Source organism: Macaca mulatta, chromosome 12, assembly GCF_049350105.2.
Source record: "Macaca mulatta isolate MMU2019108-1 chromosome 12, T2T-MMU8v2.0, whole genome shotgun sequence".
Lineage (NCBI taxonomy): Eukaryota > Metazoa > Chordata > Mammalia > Primates > Cercopithecidae > Macaca > Macaca mulatta.
The window spans coordinates 111,532,919-111,555,173 of NC_133417.1; the positions used below are offsets into that span (position 1 = coordinate 111,532,919).

The 22,255-nt window shown below is 40.9% G+C and overlaps 1 protein-coding gene across 15 annotated transcripts in view; it reads left to right on the top strand.

The window, feature by feature from the left end:
* The first annotated feature begins 11,270 nt into the window (after window positions 1-11,270).
* ZDBF2 (zinc finger DBF-type containing 2) overlaps window positions 11,271-22,255 on the top strand; it is a 38,460-nt gene continuing 27,475 nt past the window's right edge. For 6 of the 15 annotated variants that reach the window (XM_028831034.2, XM_077957425.1, XM_028831025.2 and 3 more), the window contains exons 1-4: window positions 11,576-11,627; window positions 16,371-16,424; window positions 17,369-17,412; window positions 18,625-18,733. Coding sequence is in view for 10 of the 15 variants with exons in the window: in XM_028831025.2 (XP_028686858.2) it covers window positions 18,674-18,733 (60 nt within the window). In the remaining 5 variants the exon portion in view is untranslated. Of the gene's footprint in view, window positions 11,628-16,370; window positions 16,425-17,368; window positions 17,522-18,624; window positions 18,734-22,255 lie in introns of those variants that run through there. The other 9 variants (XM_028831024.2, XM_077957419.1, XM_028831039.2 and 6 more) reach the window with 5 other exon arrangements.

Consider the following 22,255-nt stretch of genomic DNA (forward strand, 5'->3'; position numbering starts at 1 on the left):
TCGGTTGACTGAGAAGTTCCTGTGAGAGAAACAGCCTCAAATAGGGAGAACAGAAAGATGTCGTGAGGAGTCAGGAAAGAAAAATTTCCAGGGATCAGGGAATGAATTCCAATCAGAACAAGGAGCCAGCAAGAACTTCCAGCCTAGGAGGTACTTTTCAAAAGAAGCCTGGGACTCTAACCCAGCTTCCGAGAGTATACTCAGAATTGTTAAGAACCAGGCAGGGCGCGGTGGCTCATGCCTGTAATCCCAGCACTTTGGAGGCTGAGGCGGGCGGATCACCTGAGGTCGGGAGTGTGAGATTAGCCTGACTAACAAGATGAAGCCCCATCTCTACTAAAAAAATACAAAATTAGCTGGGCATCATAGTGCACGCCTGTAATTCCAGCTACTTGGGAGGCTTAGGCAGGAGAATTGCTTGAACCCGGGAGGTGGAGGTTGCAGTGAGCCAAGATCGCGCCATTGCACTCCAGCCTGGGCAACAAGAGTGAAACTCTGCCTGGGGTGGGGGGGTGGGGGTGCGAAGAATTGTAAGAATCAAAACCTGTGCTCCATGTGCGTCAACAAATGCTTGTTCAGGCACTGGATGTGGAGTTCGATTCCCCACTGGATACCCAAACTGCAGGAGGTAGGTGGTTCCCATCCGGACCCAAGTCACCGTACCAGGCCATTGTCAGAAATACAGCGGGACTTGAGTTAAAGTGGTGAAAAAACAGATTTTATTCAGTAACTACTGAAAGCAGGGAAGGAGCTGAGCTCTATTCCAATTTGGGCAGAGATGATTTGGGTGTTTTAAAGAAAGAATGAGGGAGACGGGAATAAAGGAGCTCCGAAGTGTGGGGGAGGTGAAAAAGTGCCAAGGAGAGCTTCCGGATAGCGAAACACATGGAGGTTCCTGGAGGGTGTCCTCCCAGAGAGGACGTGGAACCTTCCCGCTCCCACTGCACACTTGCCCTGCGCGTCTCTTCCATCTGGCTGTTCATCTGCATACGTGGTAATTTCCTTTATAGTAAACCAGTAAACGGAAATTTGCAGCAGCTGTGAAAAACTTCAATTTTCTGAATCCACTTTTGATTTTTAGTGGCGATTGTTTAAATGCCTCAGTTTTAAGTACCATAACGAAAGGAAAGCATACGATTCCTTTATTAATGAATCAGAAGTACATTTTGCAGTTTTTGTTTTGCTTTTTCAGACAGGGTCTTATTCTGTCATCCAGGCTGGAGTGCATTGGTGGGAACACAGCTCACTACCTACTCAGCCTCCTGAGCTCAAGCGATCCTCCCACCTCAGTCTTTCGAGTTGCTAGGACCACAGGCGCCCACACACTACACTGCCTAACTAATGTTTTGTTTTATATTATATCATTTAATTTAATTTTATTTTGTAGAGACAGAGGTCTCACTATGTCAACCAGGCTAGTTTTGAACTCCCGACGTCAAGCAATCCTCCTCCCACCTCAGCCTCCCAAAGTGCTAAAATGATAGGTATGAGCCACTGCACCCAGCGATTTTGCAGTTTTTGGAAACCACGAGCTTGATTTTGGTGTGGACATTTTGGAAACAAATACACTTCATGTGTTCTCAGTAATGTTGATGATAGATTTACTTCTGAACCTCTTGGACGTGTATATGTTAGAAGTTCTCCACCAAATTTATATGGAATTAAATAGCTGTGAAATTACTGTAAGAAGAACCAAAGCAACATTGGAAATTTGGTAACTAATGCCATGTTGGAAGCTACTCGTGCCGATGTAGCATTGCTTCATACAGGTACTTCCAGATCTAATTGAATATATCCAGTGGGAAATTTCACTTTGAATGATTTTTTGGCTATCCTTCTCATAGTGGACCCCAGTTTTAGTTGTCAGAGTAACACAGGCACAGCTGCTTGAAGGTCTTGAAAATGAGGTTAACAAATATTCAGCTTTAGATGGGAGTTTTTCTCAAGTTGTTGGACTAGAATGTGGACTCAATTCAGATGCAGAACTGGGACACTGAACAATAAGAGATACTGTGAAAGTTCAAGGACCACACAAAAAAAATTTACCTTCTTGTTGCTATAAACAATAAAAATTTACCTTCTTGTTGCACATGGGAAAGATAGTTACATTATGCCTGATAGTTGTTCTTGAATGTTTGACACAGAAACTGTACAAGTACCTTCCACAGTCATCATGAATCACTTTGAATCGATAAAAATTTTATAGGGAAGGAAGCAGTGTCTTTCAGGCCATTGAATGAATTTGATTACTACTACAAACAAATCATCATTATTAACAGCCTTCAAGGAAGAATCAGATAAACCATCAGCAGTAATTGTAGTACCTGGCATAGAAGGGCGAATTTGCCATATTTCTCAGCACATGAAAGAACATTTGTACCAACTTAGAGCTGAAGGGGAACAAGGTTTAAGAACTTTTCCCATTATTAGTGGTAATGCATCTGAAAATTTTGATCCTGATTGAAATACTATATGGGTAATATATAATCAATGCCCAAATGAATGGAGAAAACATACACTTTTAGCATTGTTAAGCACAGTAATGTAATTTTGGCCCTTTGGTATTGTTCTAGAATTAATTTTAATTCTAGGGATATTGCTCTAAATGTGCTTCTTATCACTTTTGACTCTTTAGTGTGTTATCCAGGAAACTATATATATATATATATACACTTGTGAACTGTTGTTTGTGATTTAAGCATATATATTGAATAATGTTTCCAGATTAAATGACTTCCAAGCTCCAAAGAAAAGAGTGCGAAGCATTGGTCAATATAAACGTGATTAGGCCAGCTGTGTCTGCTAGCAGGCAGTTATCTGAATTAGGGATCTATCCTCCCACAGAGAGTTGGAGACAGAGGCCTTACCCTTCTTGATGATTATATTTTGAAGGAACGGCTCTCAGATCCTTGAGAGAGATGCTCCGGAGTTACAAGAGCTACATATGTACAATTGTGAGGACTTTTTGCTAAATGCCCTAAGAAAGGGTGGTCAAGGAGCTATCATCAGATGTGTGCTGGCTAGAGCACATAGTAAATTTTCCTGGCAGCATTTAGCTTTCTCAGGCAGGCATTATTTAGGGGCCTGGGATCATTCTAGGGACACAGCCTTATGCTGCTAGAAGCCAACCTTGTTTGATCAGGTCTCCGTGCAGAGATTTGGATGGGGTTTTCATGTGCCAAGGGTTCTGCACTCTTCCTTCTCTGCCGCTTGGCACTGTGCATGGTGATCTGTACGGTAATCTACACAGTGTGGTGCTCTTCACTGCAATCTGTGGGACAGCTCAGGGAGAACTCAGCTTTTCCAGCCCCCCAGTTTTAGGTTGAAAAATCATGGTAATACGCATTGAAAAACAATACAAGCAGTAGCCAGCAAGCAGCAAGGTGCCAACACTGGGGTGCCCTCTCAGGCAGTGGCTGCCGTCTGCTGGGGCCAGTTATTAAGCCCAGAGCACTCTACGGACTCATCATCTTCATATGGTGTACACCACCTACCTTGCTTGCTGTACTAACTGTTCTAAAAATATACCCTAGCCTTGTTTTTGAGCAGGTGTAGTAAGGCACACACACCGGATGCGCAAATGATCGCCAGGAAGGAATATTGTTTTTTCTTTTCTCTTTTTTTTTTTTTTTTTGAAACGGAGTGTCGCTCTGTCACCCAAGCTGGAGTGCAGTGGTGTGATCTAAGCTCCCTGCACACTCTGCCTCCCGGATTCAAGCAATTCACCCTGCTTCAGCCTCCCAAGTAGCTGGGATTACAGGCGCGTGCCACCACTCCCGGCTAATTTTTTAGTTTTAGTAGAGACCGGCTTTTGCTATGTTGGCCAGGCTGGTCTCGAACTCCTGACCTCGTGATCTGCCCGCCTCGGCCTCCCAAAGTGGTGGGATTACAGGCGTGAGCCACCACACCTGGCACATTTTTTATTATACCCACAGTTCCCAAGACACGGAAGGCAGGCATACTACACAGGGCCACACAGGGAAGTGACAAATTGGGGTGAGCAAGTGTAGAGAGAGGGGAACTGCTGGCAGAGCCTTTATTATGAAATTTTCAGGAAAGAATGGGCGAAACAAAGTAAGCGAGTGGCGCAAATTTAGGATTGGATAGTTTGCACGGTTTCAGCAAATGCTGGGTTATAGGGTGGGTCCCTGGTGGTCTAGTACCTGGCGCTATAGTAAATAGGACAGGGGATAGTGTCCCAGGCTGTAGAGTTCTGATAAAAGGAGATGGCTGGGGGTGGTGGACAGGTGATTGGTTGGTTTGCATAGCAAAGGCGTGCTGGCAGGCAAGCTGTTTGTTATCTCTGGGAATTAGTTAAACCCAAGAAAGGTGGTTCCCCAGGTCCCAAAGGCCCTAATTGCATCAATAATACAGAAAATAAGAACATATAGTTAATCCAATTGGTCTTGTAGTGCTCTAGCATTACGAAATTTTCTGGAGCCCTTACCATATCATAATATTTGAATGTTACCAATTAATTTAAAAAAATAGGATCTGTGGAATTCACAGCCTCTAAATTCTTCCTTATAGAGTTATTCTATTTGAATATAAATTGCTTTATTGTTGCCAGTTAACTGGTGAAAATGTCGGAGTTTAAATAGAACAGCTCAATAATATAGTTTTCTTTTCTTTCTTTCTTTCTTTTTTTTTTTTTTGAGACAGAGTTTTGCTCTTGTTGCCCAGGCTGGAGTGCAATGGTGCGATCTCGGCTCACTGCAACCTCCGCCTCCCAGGTTCAAACGATTTTCCTACCTCAGCCTCCAAGTAGCTGGGATTACAGGCATGTGCCACCACGCTCGGCTAATTTTGTATTTTTAGTAGAGACGGGGGTTTCCTCCATGTTGGTCAGGCTGGTCTCGAACTCCCGACCTCAGGTGATCTGCCCGCCTCAGCCTCCCAAAGTGCTGGGATTACAGGTGTGAGCTACTGCAGTGGGCCAATAATATAGTTTTCATGTTGATGACCTCATTGTCTAACAGGCAATAGTAATTCTTTCTTTAAAGTTGAATCTCTAGAGGACATAAGCTTTGGATAATTTTTGAATTAAAGAAACAAGTGGGACGTTTGTAGCATTTTCAGCCCCAATTATCACCAGACATTAAAAGCACTCTTTGAGGGCTACCGATTTTGTTTCTACTAGTGAGAAAAGAGAAAGGAGGAGAAAAAAAACGGGTGAGTAAAAAAGAAAGAGGAGCAATAGAGAAAGAAAAAAGAGAAAGGAGTAGAATATGGCAAGAATTGGTAGAGAATTATTGGAAACAAATCTCAGCTATGACTGTATGAAGGAGGTGTATTACAAATGTTTCCATAAAGTATGAAGTGGAAAGACTTGAATGAAGGAAGAATACAATGTAAAGACTATAACTGAGAAGTTAAAATCACACTATGCCTAATTTTAAATTCATGTGGGGGGAAATGTTATCATGATTTTATACTTGTAGTTTCTTGCCCCTGCAACTCCTTTGCCCACATCTACTCCTGATAAGCAAAAGCAACTATTTTAAAAAATTTACTTTGAACTGGGCATGGTGTGGCTCATACCTGTAATCTCAGCACTTTGGGAGGCTGAGGTGGGAGGATCCTTTGAGGCCACGAATTTGAGACCAGCCTTAGCCACATAGCAAGACCCCATCTCTAAAGAAAAAAAAAAAATTGGCCTGATGCGGTGGTTTGCACCGGAAGTCCCAACTACTCAGGAGTCTAAGGCAGGAGGATCGCTTGAGCCCAGGTTGTAGGCTGCAGTGAATTACATGCCACTGCATTCCAGCCTGGTGACAGAGTGGGACTCGGTCTCTATTAAAAAAAAAAATTATTTTGTCCTAGGTGGATCATCTGTATGTTTACATTTAAAAAGGCTTATATTGCTATTTAGTGATTTGCTGACTGTAGACATTACATTATATATTAAATTCCTACATGACAGACGAGGAGTTATTAATAACTCATTTGCACGATTTCCCCTTGTAGTCTTCTCCCCACACTTAATTATACTGCCATTCCGTAATTGTCTATTGTATATTTCTGCAACTTAAAGCCATATACTTTAACTTCCTTTCTCTTTCCTTCCTTCCTTTCTTCCTTCCTTCCTTCCTTCCTTCTTTTCTTTTCTTTTCTTTTGTTTTCTTTTCTATTCTTTTCTTTTTTTCCTTGTCAGAATCTTGCTCTGTCGCCCACGCTGGAGTGCAGTGGCGTGATCTTGGCTCACTGCAGCCTCCGCCTCCACCTCCCGGGTTCAAGCGATTCTCCTGCCTCAGCCTCCCAGGTAGCTGGGATTACAGGCGTGTGCCACCATGCCTGGCTAATTTTTTAGTATTTTTTAGTAGAGACACGGTTTCACCATGTTGGTCAGGCTGGTCCCAAACTCCTTACCTCAAATGATCTGCCTGCCTCAGCCTCCCAAAGTGCTGGGATTGAAGGCATGAGCCACCACGCCATTCCCTCTCCTCCCCTCCCCGGCCGTCCCCTCCCTTCCTCCCTCTCTCTCTCTTTCTTTTTTCTTTCTTTCTCTCTCTCTCTCTTTTCTTTTCTTTTCTTTTTTTTTTGACAGTCTCACTCTGTTGCCTAGGTTGGAGTGCAGTGGTGCAATCTCAGATCACTGTAGCCTTGATCTCCCGGGCTTAAGCAGTCCTCCCACCTCAGTCTCCTGAGCAACTGGGACTATAGTCATGAGCCTCTGCACCTGCCCTGCCTGTTTTTTTTTTTTTTTTTTTTTTTTTTCTTGAGACAGATTCTCGCTCTGTCTTCAGGCTGGAGTGCAGTGGCACCATCTTGGCTCACTGCAACCTCTACTTCCCAGGTTCAAGTGATTCTCCTGCCTCAAGCCTCTGAGTAGCTGAGACTATAGGCACACGCTACCACACCCAGCTAATTTTTGCATTTTTAGTAGAGAGAGGGTTTCACCATTGTTGGCCAGGATGGTCTTGATCTCTTGACCTCCTGATCCACCCGTCTCGGCCTCTCAAAGTGCTGGGATTACAGGCGTGAGGTGCTGTGCCCGGCCTGCATTTTTTGCGTCAACATTTTTGTTCCAACAACTGGGAAGATGAGGACATTTAACACTACTATCTTTCCCTCTACCTTACAGGGAGGAATCAACATGACAAATGGAGATATTTTCTGACCATTCACATTACTTTAATTGGATTTTATTATTTATTTATTTTTGAGACGGAGTCTTCATTCTTTCTCTCAGGCTGGAGTGCAGTGGCGTGATCTCAGTTGCCTGCAACCTCCACCTCCTGGGTTCAAACGATTCTCCTGCCTCAGCCTCCTGAGTAGCTGAGATACAGGCTTAAGCCACCATTCCCAGCCAAATTTTTATTTTTAGAAGAGATGGGGTTTCACCATGTTGGTCAGGCTGGTCTCAAACTCCTGAGCTCAAATGATCCACCTGCCTCAGCCTCCCAAAGTGCTGGGATTACAGGCATGAGCCACTGCACCTGGCCCACAATTATTTTAAAATAATGATTTGGATGGGGCATGTGCATGAATCCCTTTATGCTTAAAGAAAACATTTTACTTTTTAAAGAGCTAACATGCCAGGCTTAGGGGTAAAAGCTTTATAATGATCTCACCTGACTCAATAGGTAGAATGAAGCACACAGTAATAGAATTTGGGAAAAGAAATAGCCCACACTCTAAATTGATGAAATCTAAATTCTTTTATGACCCAGCTATGAGATCTTGTTTTTTCCTAATAGCCTTTCCTTAAGACATTAGCCTAATATTAGCTTAAATGGCTTACAAAATGTAGGCATTATTGGAGTGCTTTCTAGACACAAAAGAGCGGGTTTTGGTGTTCCTTAGAAGAAGGAAGAATGTGAAATAACACATACCTAGCACTTTTTTCTCCCTGGACCAAATATGTTGGGGGAGGGAATGGAGTACCTACAAACCCAACCCTGATCTCTAAGGTCCTTTAACTATGTTTAGATGTGTAATGTGTTTAGATCTGTAACGGGTTAATAAATAATTGAGGGGGAAATTACAACTTTTGGAGCTTAACCTTATAGATAACTAAGCTCTTCCACAAAACGTGCCCACTGCCAGTAGACGGAAATCTGATTTGTGCCGACTGCTGATCTGATGCAGAATGGCACTCCCTTTGATGTTTTATGATAGTGTCATGTCGGAAGAAAAATTTTGCCAACTAAACTATAACACAACAATTTCGTGTAATTTAGTGTTTTTCTTTTTCTTTTTTTTTCCTCTTTGAGACAGGGTTTCCACTGTTGTCCAGGCTGGAATGCAGTGGTGCGATCACGGCTCGCTGCAGCCTCTACATCCCAGGCTCAGGTGATTCTCCCGCTTTAGCCTCCTGAGTAGCTGGGACTACAGGCATGCGCCACCATACATACCCGGCTGATTTTTTTGTATTCTTTGTAGAGACGAGGTCTCGCTGTTTCCCAAGTTGGTCTTGAACTCCTGGGATCAAGAGATCCTCCCGCCTTAGCCTCCCAAATTGCTGGGACTACAGTGCGAGCCACTGTACCTGGCCTATTTTTATTTCATACTCGGAGCACTCTCAGACCTTGACACATTTATTACGCATTGATCTTGTAAAATTGGTTTAGGTATTTCAGAAACTTATTCATATTCGGAACTCAACTTTTACTTATATATTTTTTTAATTTTTTTTTTTTTTGAGACGAAGTCTCACTCTATCACCCAGGCTGGAGTGCAGTGGCGTGATCTCAGCTCACTGCAACCTCTGCCTCGCAAGTTCAAGTGATTCTCCTGCCTCAGCCTCCCCAGTAGCTGGGATTACACGAACGCGCCACCATGCCTGGTTAACTTTTGTGTGTGTTTTTTTTTTTAGTAGAGATGGAGTTTTGCCATGTTGGCCAGGCTGGTCTCAAACTCCTGACCTCAGGTGATCCGCCCACCTCGGGCTCCCAAAGTGCTGGAATTACAGGCGTGAGCCACTGTGCCGGGCCCAGAGCTCAACTTTTATGAATTACTTTTTGAATCAGTTGTCCATGGCTGTAGTTTTCCACCGAAGGTGTTGGTGATGCATCTAACCTTAAGAGTGCCCCAGCCAGGCACAGTGGCTCATATCTGTAATCTCAGCACTTTGGGAGGTGAAGGTGGGCGGATCCCTTGATGCCAGGAGTTTGAGACCAGCCTGGGCAACAAAGTGAGAACCCCATCTCTACAAACAATAAAGAAAATAACCAGGCATGGTGGCACACGCCTGTGGTCCCAGCGGCTTGGGAGACTAAGGCAAGAGGATCGCTTGAACTTGGGAGATCGAGGCTGCAGTGAGCCATGTTTGTGCCACTGAACTCCAGCCTGGGTGACAGAAGGAGACCCTGTCTCAAAAAAAAAAAAAAAAAAAAAAAAAAAAAAAAAAAAAAAAGAGAGAAAGTAAGAATGCTGCATTATATTGTATGTGTATGCAGCATTTTCTTCCAAGCAGCTGATCTTATTCTGCAAGTTTTGATGTTGGCACCTTCTTGATCTCACCTGAATATGTCAATTGCGTGTTTTCACACAAAACATTCAAGACTTGTTTTCCTTTTTCGATGGTGTTATTGAATAAAATCTGTAGGGGTTGTAATTGACTAATCAGGCTATCAAGAATAATATCCAAGTTATTTCATTTTCGGGGGGTGCAAGTAGGCTTAGTATTTAACTGTTCATATATAGGTTCCCCAAATCCGTCAAGAATGAATGTACTTGGTGAGTAACCCAGGGCTTCCAGAAGACTACCGGTTCTTAGCCAGCCCCATCTCTTTCTTTTCTAAATGCTGGGGAAATCTCTTTTTGGTCCTAGGAAAATCTTCTCCAGGAAAATCTTCCTTCTTTCCCTAGGAAAATCTCTCTCCAAGTTTGAGTAACTTTTGTCTGTTAATTCCCTTCCTGCTAGGGTTATGTGTTTTATTAAACAATGCACTTATCTCAGTTGAAATGAGGACAACCTGCACAGCAACATCCACGTTGTAATATGTGGAGGTAATGACAACCAGGTCTGTACTGCTACCTGGTCAACGAGAGTTTGTAAGATGCATCTTGATTTCACAGATGTTAAACTGTGGGGAAAAATGTGGCTTAGCATCTGTGAAATACATAATGCCATGGTGGTTGGATCAATGTAAAGTGGATTTTCTATAATTCCAAAGTTAGGATGTGGAAAAAACTTGCCTTAAAAGAAATCCGTACTTTTTGGTATGTTAAATCTAAGGGAGGTTATAAATCGAACAGTTGCAGGAGTCCAAGTTTAAAGTGAGAGAAAGATGTAGTGGGGGAAGAAGGAGCTGAGAAATACAGAAAGAATGAAAACAATGGATGCAAAAGCAACGGGCAAGTTTTGTTTTGTGTTTGTTTGTTTTTTAAAGGGACAAAATCACAAGCTTATTAAAAAGGGTAACGACAATTTATAGCTACAGCCAAACAGCAAAGTAGCTCATTTTAAGATTATTTTTACATTAGACATAAGCTTTGCAACAGGGCCTCTCCATTTTAGTAAAATTGGTTTAGGTGTTCCAGAAACTTCTTATCGCAGATGATAATTTCATATTCAGTAGTGTTATTCATTTAGGTTTGTTATCTCCGTTACAACTAAACTGTTTTTGCTCACAACTATATTCGTAATGGGTAGCGCAGTGAATATAATTGCATGACCTAATGTTTGTTAATATTCGTAACCCTTTAATGTGCAGGATAGATCTTTGAATACCTAACTTCCTTAAGCCTCAGTTTTCTCATTTGTCAAAGGGGGGACAATAATAGGATTCATTCAGAGTTACTCTGAAATGAAATGCAGTAATGTATAGAAACCTTAACGCCTAGCACAGCAAGCGCTCATTGAACACCAGCTTTTGTGAGATGCACCTCACTATGAAATAGGCGTAGAAACAGAAAACGACTAGCTCTCTTAGCCCCGTTTTCTTTTCTACATTCATATGTTGCTTTGAATTGGCAAGCAGCTTTTATTTGGACCCTCAAACGCTAAAACCTTGGTCTCTGCTTCGCGTCCTAACTGCGCTATGAGTCTAGTCATTTTCGTTGGAACGTGATAGATTTCCAAGCTCCAGAGTGGGGCCCTGACCAGGGAGGAAGTGTCCGCTTTAAGAGCTCCTGGAGGGGAGGAAGGGGCTCCTCAGCCCGGGTGCGAGAGTGAGTGAGTGAGTGAGTGGGCGGGCGGGCAGGGGGCGGTCCCGCCGCTCCTGCGTCAGAAGGGGTCCGGTTTTCGCACCTTCCCTGACGTCAAACCTCCATCAGGGTTGCAACGCCACGTTGCCTTGGATGCCTGCGTGAGTGGAGTCGCCACTCGGAGCCCGCGTCCTGCGAGACGCGCTCCCTCCCCGCTTCTCCCCTGCGGATTGCAGGGGCCGAAGGCGCCTATTTCTGGCTCCGCGGGCAGCGGGGCCGCGGCGCTTGGACGGTGTGGGGTTCGGCCGCCGCCACGGAACCGGAATAAGAAGGGCGACCGCCCGGCGCGGTCCTCGGTCTCCACCGCGGCCCGGAAGGAATCCGGGAGGCCTCCGCGGAGGTGAGTGCCACGGCGGGGGCGGGGCGCGGCCGGGGCGACGCCCGCGGGCGGGGCGTGCTCGCCGGGCGCCCGGGGCGCCTTCTTCCTGAGGGACGCCAGGACCACTCGCTGGGCTCCCGCGGCCGCCTCGCAGGTCCTCGGCTTCCCCCAATCCCGCGTCCCTTTCTGCCCCTGCTGCGTGAGAGGTGTCAGCGGCTCCGGGCCGGGATCGAGGTGGCGGGGCGAGGGGAGGGGAGGAGGTGGGGCGCGGGCTGCACTGCGCTTCTGTCCGGGGCCCTGGGTCAGAGAGGCCTCGGGCCCGGGCTCGGGGAGGGGGCGGCCTGCGGGGTCGGATTGAGGGCCGGGAACCCGCGGAGTCTTGCCCCTGGGCACCTGTGGGGCCGAGATTCCGAGCCACCTGTCCACACACCCCCTTTCCCCAGCGCCCTGCGTTGGGTGCAGTTGGCCCCAGACCTAGGCCTTTCCCAGCCTCGGGCTATTGTAGTTTATTTGGAAACGTTTGATTTTTGTGTTAGTGATCCTTTTACTACCGCCGTGCAACAGTTGTGTAAATGTGGTCATGTTACGCCATCGTTTTTACTTGCTCCTAAGAAGGCCCTTGCCAGCTCCTGCGATTATCCCACGCGATGATTCTTGGTAGCTCGTGGAAAAAATGCGTAACAAGATACTGGTTCTCAAGGGACCAAAACCCCACCCCCACCTAAAGGAAATAGCTTGTTTTTGTTTTTCTTTTTTACAGCAATATGCTACGTGTGGGGAGGGGGAGGGACGACGGAGGCAGCCTGTAGCGATCTCATCCTCGGGAGAATCTGCTAACAATTTGGGGGTGTATCTTTCCCTTCTCATTAATTAATACACAAACGTGTGTTACATAAGGGGTGTTTATTTGCTTTTTTCACTAAATACATGGAAGACCTTTTCTCTATCGTTTGAACCCAAAGCCTAGAAGGCAAGAAAGCAACTCGTTAGAGAGTTGATAAAGTATCACTGCAGTGGCCAGTGATTTGGATAGAAATAAGCTGAATTCAGGGTAAGAACTGGTTTCTATAAAATATTGTTTACTCTGCGTAATAATTGGAGGCAGTGTTTTTTCAAACTGAGTTTTTTCAGCCGGTTCGTGAATTGTGAAATTAATTTAGTGGGTCATGACTAGCATGCAATTTTTTTTAAAAAGATTGCATTAAAAAATCAGAATGCATTACATGTAGTGAGAGTATTGTTTTGTGAAAAATGTTTGTGCGCGTGTGCATTGTGAAATTTAGTGGGTCGTGACTAGCATGAAAGATCGCATAGAAAATATCAGAATGCGTTACATGTAATGAGAGTATTGTTTTGTGAAAAATGTTTTAACTGTGCGTGTGTGCCTGTGAGTGTGTGCTCGGTTGTAATTAAAAATGTATTGGTTCCTGTGTGTCATGTTAAATAATCTTGAAAGTCGCTAATCCAAGGTACTGTCAGCACTCAGCTGAGCAATGATGCAATTAAAATAAACATTAGTTTTATTTTTTTCTTTGGAATAGTGGTGTTGTTGATTGCAGCAAATAAGAGTCCTAATTATTTGTTTTCACCTAATATTAAAGCAAGTAGTATTCCTAAAAATACAGAGAGGAAGTGTCAAAGTCGTTAAAAGGTTAAAGCATAAACTACTCAAATTGACCAGTGATCACATCTCAGTTACGCTGGTTATTGGTGTGAGACCTGCAATGAGATACCTCTTTTCTCTCAGCCTCAGTTCCCTGATTTGTTAAATGGGAATTAATCATGGCAGCTACCTTATAAAGCTGTTTGTTATTTAGATGAGATAATGCACAGGAAGCTGTTGACAGAGCGCCTAGCTCAGATTAAGTACTAAGTATTAGCTATTATTATTTTATTAAGACTGAATAGAGGTGTCTAGGATAATGCTTGTCACCAGAGGAAAGCCAGCATAGCGTGGATAATCCAAAAAAGGGGAAAACTGAAAATTAGTAGTGTTGTGTGGAGGAACTGACACTGAATTAGTGTGGTCTTTTTATGTCATTCAGCCATTGTTTTGTCATTGCCCCTCAATTGCTTCCCTACTACTGGACAGAAAATTCAGATTGTCTTATTCAGAAAACCAAATGCCTTTCTATTGTCTTTCCTTATTACTATTTTTTATTAAGTTGATGTCTCTTTTGTCAGGCATTTGAAAAATATGTTTTATGAGGATTGTGGGTTTTGTTGGTTCTTACCACACTGCCACACTCAGTTTGAGAAATACACACACGACAACTCCAAACTCATTTCAGAAATATTTTTATCGATGTTTACCTCTGCAGCTGGTGCAGATCTCAGGTGTGCAAGAAATATTTCTTAAAAAAAAAAAAAAAACCAAAATTCTGTTTTATTTTTATTTTAAGACATTTCTACCTTAAGTCATCTGGGTAGCTCAGAAATCTCTGTTCACTGCCTGGGATAGGTTTATGCAATTTTAAATGTTACATAAATGAATGAAATAAGAAGGTGAACATAGTCATTTTTTAAAAATAGCATTGTTATTTTTATGAAAAATAAATAGAATGCTTTGGATTCATAAAAAGGTTATATTTGCAAAAGAACTGGGTATGATAACTGTGAAAGATTAGGGAAAAATGTTTACCATTGATCATAATTCTGCTCTCAGATTTGAAACTGCCTTCAGATTTTTGTTCTGCTTTAGAGGAACAAAAATGGAAACTCAGGGGTGAATTACGATGTAGTTTATGAAAAGACATGTCTTGAAACTCTAATCTGTCAAAAAAGAAAAAAAAAAAAAGCAACAACCCCCATACTAAAAATACCAGTGAAACAAAAAAAGCCCAATTTGGTCTTAAACATATATAAATTTAGAAGTTTTAAGTTAAATATTAAGGTTATGTGTAGATTTAAAAAATTATCTTACTGATTGACTTTAAGAAGTTAACCCACCAACTGCTGGTTCTTGTCTTGACAGGGCTTTTATCTACACTGACAAAATACCATGCAATCATTAAACATTCTATTTTATTTTACTTTATTTTCTTCTATTTTATAATAGCATTTTATAATGATATATAAAGGTACTCATTATATGTGGTTCAGTGAGAGAGGGTGGCTATAGAATAGAATGTACTGTACCATCCCATTTTTGTAAAAATATGTTTAGAACAAAGAAGAATACGACACGTTAATGGTGGGTAGATTATGACTGATTTTTATGCTCTTTATTTTTATAATTGTACTATTATAAATGTTTTACTTTTGTAATAATTAATAAAAGTCATTTTTAAAAGAAAAATTAAATGTGTGTTTTCTTGTTTTATAAGCATACATGACTATGCTTTAAGGGATACTGACTCTCAACTTGGAGATTTTGGGAATTGACTAATTCTCCAGTATTTTAGGAAATGGTGCTGAGTAGTTAATAGTTATGTCCCTTACCCTTTGGAAAGCTGTTTTGAGTAGGAGAGAATCATTTTTCCAGAATTTTCTTAAACCACTCTCAAGTATACCTCTTTCCAAAAAAAACTTCTACAGTGCCTAAAGGTACGGTCTAAGTTCTTTAGTCTGCATTTGAATACTACCATGTCAAAATCCAGTCTACTTTCCCTGCTTTATTGCCCCTTAAATTCTCAAATGAAACCTTAGATTCAGCTGGATTTGTTAATTTACTGTCTCCAAATGTACCTTGTATTTTCTTGCTTTTGTACCTTTGCTTGTTTGTTAATTGGAATATCATTTCCCAACCTTTGAGTGAGTAAATCCCGCCCATTTTCCAGTATCTGGTTAAAAAACCATATCCACAGTGGCATCCCTGGCCACTCTAGCTAAAACTGAACTTTGCAGTTGAACTCATTGCATTTATTATTTTTGCTGAGGCATTTCTTAGGCAGCACCTCATTCTTTGGCTTGAATTTCTCAATTTCATTTAAAATTTTTTTGAGGGCAAGAAAACTTGTCTCATATTTGTCTCTATCCCTTAAAGTTTCTACCATGGAACTCTGCATTGAGTAGGTGCTTAGTAGTTATTCTTTAGGCCGGGCGTGGTGACTCACTCCTGTAATCCCAGCACTTTGGGATGCCGAGGCAGGTGGATCACCTGAGGTCGGGAGTTCAAGACCAGCCTGACCAACATGGAGAAACCCTGTCTCTACTAAAAATACAAAATTAGCCAGGCATGGTGGCGCATGCCTGTAATCCCAGCTACTCGGGAGGCTGAGGCAGGAGAATTGCTTGAACCCAGGAGGTGGAGGTTGTGGTGAGCTGAGATCGTGCCATTGCACTCCAGCCTGGGCAAAAAGAGCGAAACTCCGTCTCAAAAAAAAAAAAAAGTTATTCTTTGATTATACCGTGGTGTCACTGGCTTTCTTGAGCCCATGTGTTGGAATTTTTTCTTAATCAGTGATCCTGGATAAGGAGCAGCGCTTTGCCCACAACAATGCGGAAGAATAAAAAACATGCTTCTGCTTAATAGTGTATTGATGTAGATAGGTGATAAAAGAATTGACAGTATTTTTCATTAAAGCTAACGTGTACCTAAGCCTCGGGAAGTTTCTTATGAAGCTAATTTTGGGTTTGACAGCATTTTTGTTCTCAACCTTACCAGAGGCACAATTCAGCCTTACAGTCTTTTACAGCTACAGTTCCAGGAACCCAGAGACCTGCAGTGTTTGATGGTGGGTTAGATGGGCCATCACAGTCACTGCGCCAGAACTTTAGGAGGTCATGTGTGAGATTCAGTGGGTCATAGTATGTAAAGTGCTTTGTGTTCCAAAGTTAATATTTTTTCTTTTATTATTGGGAACATGTCACTTTTCAAAATATATCTGGATATGTTTGGTCAATGGTAGACACTTATGGGACCTCTTTTTAAAAATGATTTTATTTTAATTTACAGATATTTGCCTGAACTAATACAGCTGATGAAATACCTGACTTTTTCCTGCTCCAGGTAAATAATTTGTTACTTTAGAAATATCAGGTTCTAGTAGAATTCAGAGTTTGTATAAAAAGACCTATTTAGGCATGCAAAGTAATGTAAATCCAGACCCTAAAGAGGTGATTCTTTAATAAATAAGTTTTATTAGTTTATAAAAAATGATGACTTATGTTATTGAGTCAACTTATAGCAGAATCACCTTGAGCATTTTATTTTATTTTATTTTTTTGAGACAAAGCCTTGCTCTGTCGCCCAGGCTGGAGTGCAGTGGCGTGACCTTTGCACACTGCAGCCTCCACCTCCTGGGTTCAGACGATTTTCTTGCCTCAGCCTCCCAAGTAGCTGGGACTATAGGCATCTGCCACCACACCTAGCTAATTTTTGTATTTCTGGTAGTGATGGGGTTTTGCTGTGTTGGCCAGGCTGTTCTCGAACTCCTGACCTCAGGCGATCCACCTGCCTTGGCCTCCCAAAGTTCTGGGATTAGAGGCATGAGCCACCATGCCCGGCCACCTTGAGCATTTTAAATATGCTTCATAATGTATGTCCTGGGTTCCCTCAACCCATGGGATTTTGATTTGGTAAGTTTCTGATGGGGTCCTAGCATGTTAATTTTAAAAAATGCCAACACATGCTTCTGGTTTATTGTAACTCACTGCCATTATGGCACTAGAGATGACGGAAGTGGCAGGTGATAATGCCACAAGAGTTAAGGACCATAGGGTTAAAGACTAAAAATATTTAAGTATTTACATTTTGTGTGTATGTGATATTAGATTAATGGTTTACTTTTGTCCTTTATTTAATGAATGTTTTAATTATATTTTCAATCCCCCAAAAGTTTATTTTAGGATTTTGCAAAGCTTACATTTAAGCTCTAGGCTCTCTCAGCTTGAAATTTGCCTTATGTGTAAGTACAATTTAAAATAAAAGTTTGTTCTGTTTTATTGCTGTAGGTTAATAAGTGAAGTAAATTAGTGGAAAAAAGACCAAATTTTAAGTAAGTAATGTCTTACATGTTTTTTGTGTCAGAGGCTGATTTAATTGATTAATTTTCCCCATAAATGTGAGAAGTCAGAAAATCAATTTCTCATAATAAGAAGTAATAGGTAAGTAAATATTATGCTAGCATTTTGACTTAATTAAGTTTTTTTCACCTCATCTTATGGTTTTAAGGCTGTGATTTCATTTTTCAGTTATTGATTTTAATGATTAAATTTTTCCCATTGCAGAAATACTCATAACACATTATAGAATGATTGTTACATATTTTCCAACAGATGAGAATGCTTAAATTAATTGAAATACAAAATTATTTGCAGTTCTATTTTCAGCTTAACAAAGCAGCAAATAAACTGCATTAAAGTTTTTACTTAAAATAATCATAAATTATATGTACTTTGTGTCAGTTAATACATTGGGCATGAAAATTACTGGGGGAATTTAAAAAATTCTGAATCCTAGGCTTACCTCAGCTCTACTAAAATTTTGGGTATTCATCCTGGTTTGGCAGCCATGCAGTGTGTAATGTTGAAGGATTACACTTTTAGGTGAGTGGAAACTGGAAAACTATTTATTTGTAGAGAAATCTAAACACTAGTAGGAAAAAGAATCTGTCCTGTTTCTCTGGCTTACATCATTCTCAGAAGAAAACTGTTTTGTGTTTCAGAGGCTAAATTCGTTATTCTGATTTTTAGCAACTGTGTTGGATAAATTATTTAAAAATCTGCCTCTTTGTGAGCTGAGCAGAAAATGCCATGTGGTGTCTTTACACTCATGATGACAGAGAATGAGACGTCGTCAGATAATCTGGGGTTTGATATGGAAACATGATGGAGAAATTAATGAGCTCCATTAGAGTATAGTAAATATACCATAACAATATCATAGAAGTAATTGGTCTTCACAAATTTAATCTTGTATTCTTTGTTACTAAATCAGTATCTAATATCTCTGATAAGTTATTAGAAAAACTAAATATTTAGTCATCTAGTCTTCAAATATTGGCAACTAACTATTCTTTCATAAGATACATAGTTCTTGTCTCTGCTCCAGGCTCACTTATTTATTCAGTGGCTCATAGCAGCCTTGTATATTTTCCTAATTATTAGAAGTAGAAGTGAATTTCTGTTTTCTGCTAATTATCATAGCCATTTTCCTCATAAGATAAGGAATTATCATGATTTTTGCCATTTTTCTATTTGTTTTTCAGCTTGAGTATTCAAAGACAGTAGACATCTGACTTCAGTTATTTATTCAAGATGCAGAAAAGACAAGGATATTGCAGTTATTGCCGTGTGCAGTATCATAACCTGGAACAGGTGAGAGGTTTCTATTAATATGATAATATCTCAAAGGACCTAGTTGTGACTTTCTCTTACATTTTATTAAATTCATTTATTTATTTATTGAACAGATCATATTGGGAATCTGTTAGTTGGCAGACACTGTTTAAGGTTCTAGGGATATGACCATGAACAAAAACCAAGCCTCTTTTTTCATGAAGCTTGTATTCTAGTGTAGTAAGACAGAAGATAAATAATATATAAATTTAGTACATAATATGTGAGATTGTGATAAATGTTATGAGGAAAACAAAATAGGGAAGGGGTAGGGTAGCCAGGTAAGGCCTTTTTAAGGAAGTGACATTGAGTTGAGATTTGGAGTTTGGGTCTCAGGTTTACATTTATCTGGGGAAAGAGTTTCTAGGTAGAGGGAAGAGACAGAGACCCCGAGGTTACGGAGTGGTTGGCACACTAACGAAGAGTCAGGAGGCTGGTGGCTGCATGGATATGGGGAGGTGGGTGAGAAGTAATAGGCAAAGAATTCAGACTAGTAAATTGTGTATTTTAGATTCAGGAGGTATATGGGCTTGTTTGTTACATGGGTATATTGCATACCTGGTGGGGATTGGGCTTCTACTGTACCCATTACCCAAATCAGAGAAGTCGATTCTTTAAGACATTGTAGGCTAATGTAAGGACTTTGAATTTTATTTCAAGTGAGATGGGAGAGCATCTCAAAGTTTGAGCATAGGAGTTAAGTCATCTACTTTGTGTTTTAAAAGGCTCATTCTGGCTGCTGAGGGAAAAATAGTTGGTGTAGAGATTTAAAAATTTTGTTATCGTGATATAACTCATACACCATATACTTGACCCTTTAAGGTGTATAATTCAGTGAGGTTTTGTTATGTTCACAAAGTTGTACAACCATTGTCTAATTCCAGAACATTTTCATCACCCTAGAAGGAAGCCCTGTACCCATTGAGCAGTAACTGACTCCTCCCTTCTATCACTAGCCCCTGGCAACCACTTGTCTATTTCCTGTCTGTGTAGATTTGCTTATTCTGGATATTGCATGTAAATGGAATCAAACATTGTGTGGCCTTTTGTGTCTGCTTTCTTTAATGTAGCATAATATTTTCACGGTTCATCCATGTTGTAACGTGCATCACGACCTCCTTCCTTTTTATGGCTGACAATGTTCCATTACATGGGTATATCATATTTTGTTTATTCATTGAGCAATTTATGGATATTTGGGTTATTTTTACTTTTTGACTGTTTTGAATAGTGCTGCTATGGATATATGTGTACAAGTTTTTGTGTGGACATATGCTTTCACTTTTCTTAGGTTTACGTGTAGGATGGAATTGTTCGGTCATGTGGTAATTGTGTTTAACTTTTTTGAGAGGGTGCCTCACTGTTTGTCAAAGTGGCTGTACCTTACCACCAGCAATGTATGAGGGTTCCAGTTTCTCCACATTCTTGTCAGCACTTGTGGTTGTCTTTTTTGTTGTTGTTGTTGTTGTTGTTGTTATAGCCATCTTAGTGGATGTGAGATGGTATCATTTTGGTTTTGATTTGCATTTCCCTAATGACATACAGTGTCTTTTCATTCGCCATTTGTATATCTTGTTTAGAGGGATGCCTATTCAGATCCTTTTCCTGTTTTTAATTGTGTTGTGTTTTTATTGTTGAGTTGTAGAAGTCTTTATATATTTTGGATACTTGACTTTTATCAGACATATAATTTACAAATACTTTCTCCATTCTGTGGGTTGTCTTGTTACTTACTCCTTTTTTTTTTGAGATGGGGTCTTACATCGTTGCCCAGGCTGGAGGGCAGTAGTGCGATCATGGCACACTGTAGCCTCAGCCTCCTGGGCTCAAGCAGCTCTCCTGCCTCAGCCTCCCAAGTAGCTGGGACTACTGGTGTGCACCACCATACCCAGCTAATGTTTTATTTTTTGTAGAGATGGGGTCTCACCATGTTTCCCAGGCTGGTCTCAAACTCCTGGGCCCAAGTGATTCTCCTGCTTTGGCCTCTGAAAGTTTTGGGATTACAGGCATGAGCCACCACACCTGGCCTTCTTTTCACTTTCTTGATGCTATGTTTTGATGCACAAAAATTTTAAGTTTTGCTATGTTTTGCTCATGTTTTTGGTGTCAGAAGTGTTGCCTAATCTCAGGATTGAAGACATATGCCTATGTTTTCTTCTAAGAGTTTTATAGTTACTCTTACATTTAGGTCTTTTATCCGTTTTGAGTTCATTTTTGTATAAGGGTGTGAGATAGGGCTATACTTTTTTTTTCTTGCATCTGTAAAATTAAATCTATTTCCTAGAAATCATGTTAAAATTCATGCTCATCAGAGCTCACCCTGTGCTACCCATAGTGGATTTATATATGTATGTATTTATATTGATTTGTTTACTTTTATTATTTTTACAATAATTATACGTATTTATGGGGTACAGTGTGATATTTTGATACATGTATATAATGTGTAATAATCAAACTGGTAATTAGCATACTAATCGCCTCAAACATTTATCATTTCTTTGTGTTGGAAACATTTAAAATCCTCTCTTCAATTGTTTGGAAATTTACAATCAATTATTGTTAACTATAGTCATCCTACAGTGTTATATAGGATACTAGAACAACTAGAACGTATTCCTCCTATCTAGCTGTAATTTTGTATTTATTAATTATCGTCTCCTAATTTCTCTCCCCTGACTTCTTCCCAGCTTCTAGTAATCACCATTCTGTTCTCTACTTTTATGAGCACAACTTTGATGACAAGATTTTCTTCTTTTATGGCTGAATTGTATTCCACTGTGTATATATACCACATTTCCTTTTTTTTTTTCTTTTTTCCTTTTTTTTTTGTGAGGTAGAGTCTTGTTCTGTCACCCAGGCTGGAGTGCAGTGGCATGATCTTGGCTCAGTGCAACCTTTACCTCTTGGGTTCAAGCAATTCTCCTGCCTCAGCCTCCTGAGTAGCTGGGATTACAGGAGCATGCCAACATACCTGACTGATTTTTGTATTTTTAGTAGAGATGTGGTTTCACCATGTTGGCCAGGCTGGTCTTGAACTCCTGACCTCATGTGATCCACCTGCCTCAGCCTCCAAAAGTGTTGGGATTACAGGCATGAACCTCTGTGTCTGGCCCTTTTTTCTTTTATCTGTTGATGGACACTTAGATTGATTCTATATCTTAGCTATTGTGAACAGTGCTGTAGTAATAAACATTGGGGTGCAGATATCTCTTTGATATACTGATTTCCTTTCTTTTGCATAAATACCTAGTCAGTAGGATTGCTGGATCATATGATAGTTATATTTTTAGGTTAGTTAGAAAACAGTTGTAGGTGCTTGGAGTGACTGTGGGACCAGAGTCCTAGGCTCATAGGTTTATGAACTTATTGTTGCACCTGGATCTTGGGGTACAGATTTGCTCTTTGGTGGAGTTGGATGTCTTTTCTCTTTCTCCTTTGCACGTCTGTTCTGCCAGTGAGTTTTTTACTTTTGGAAGTTTTCATGACAGTAACTATTGT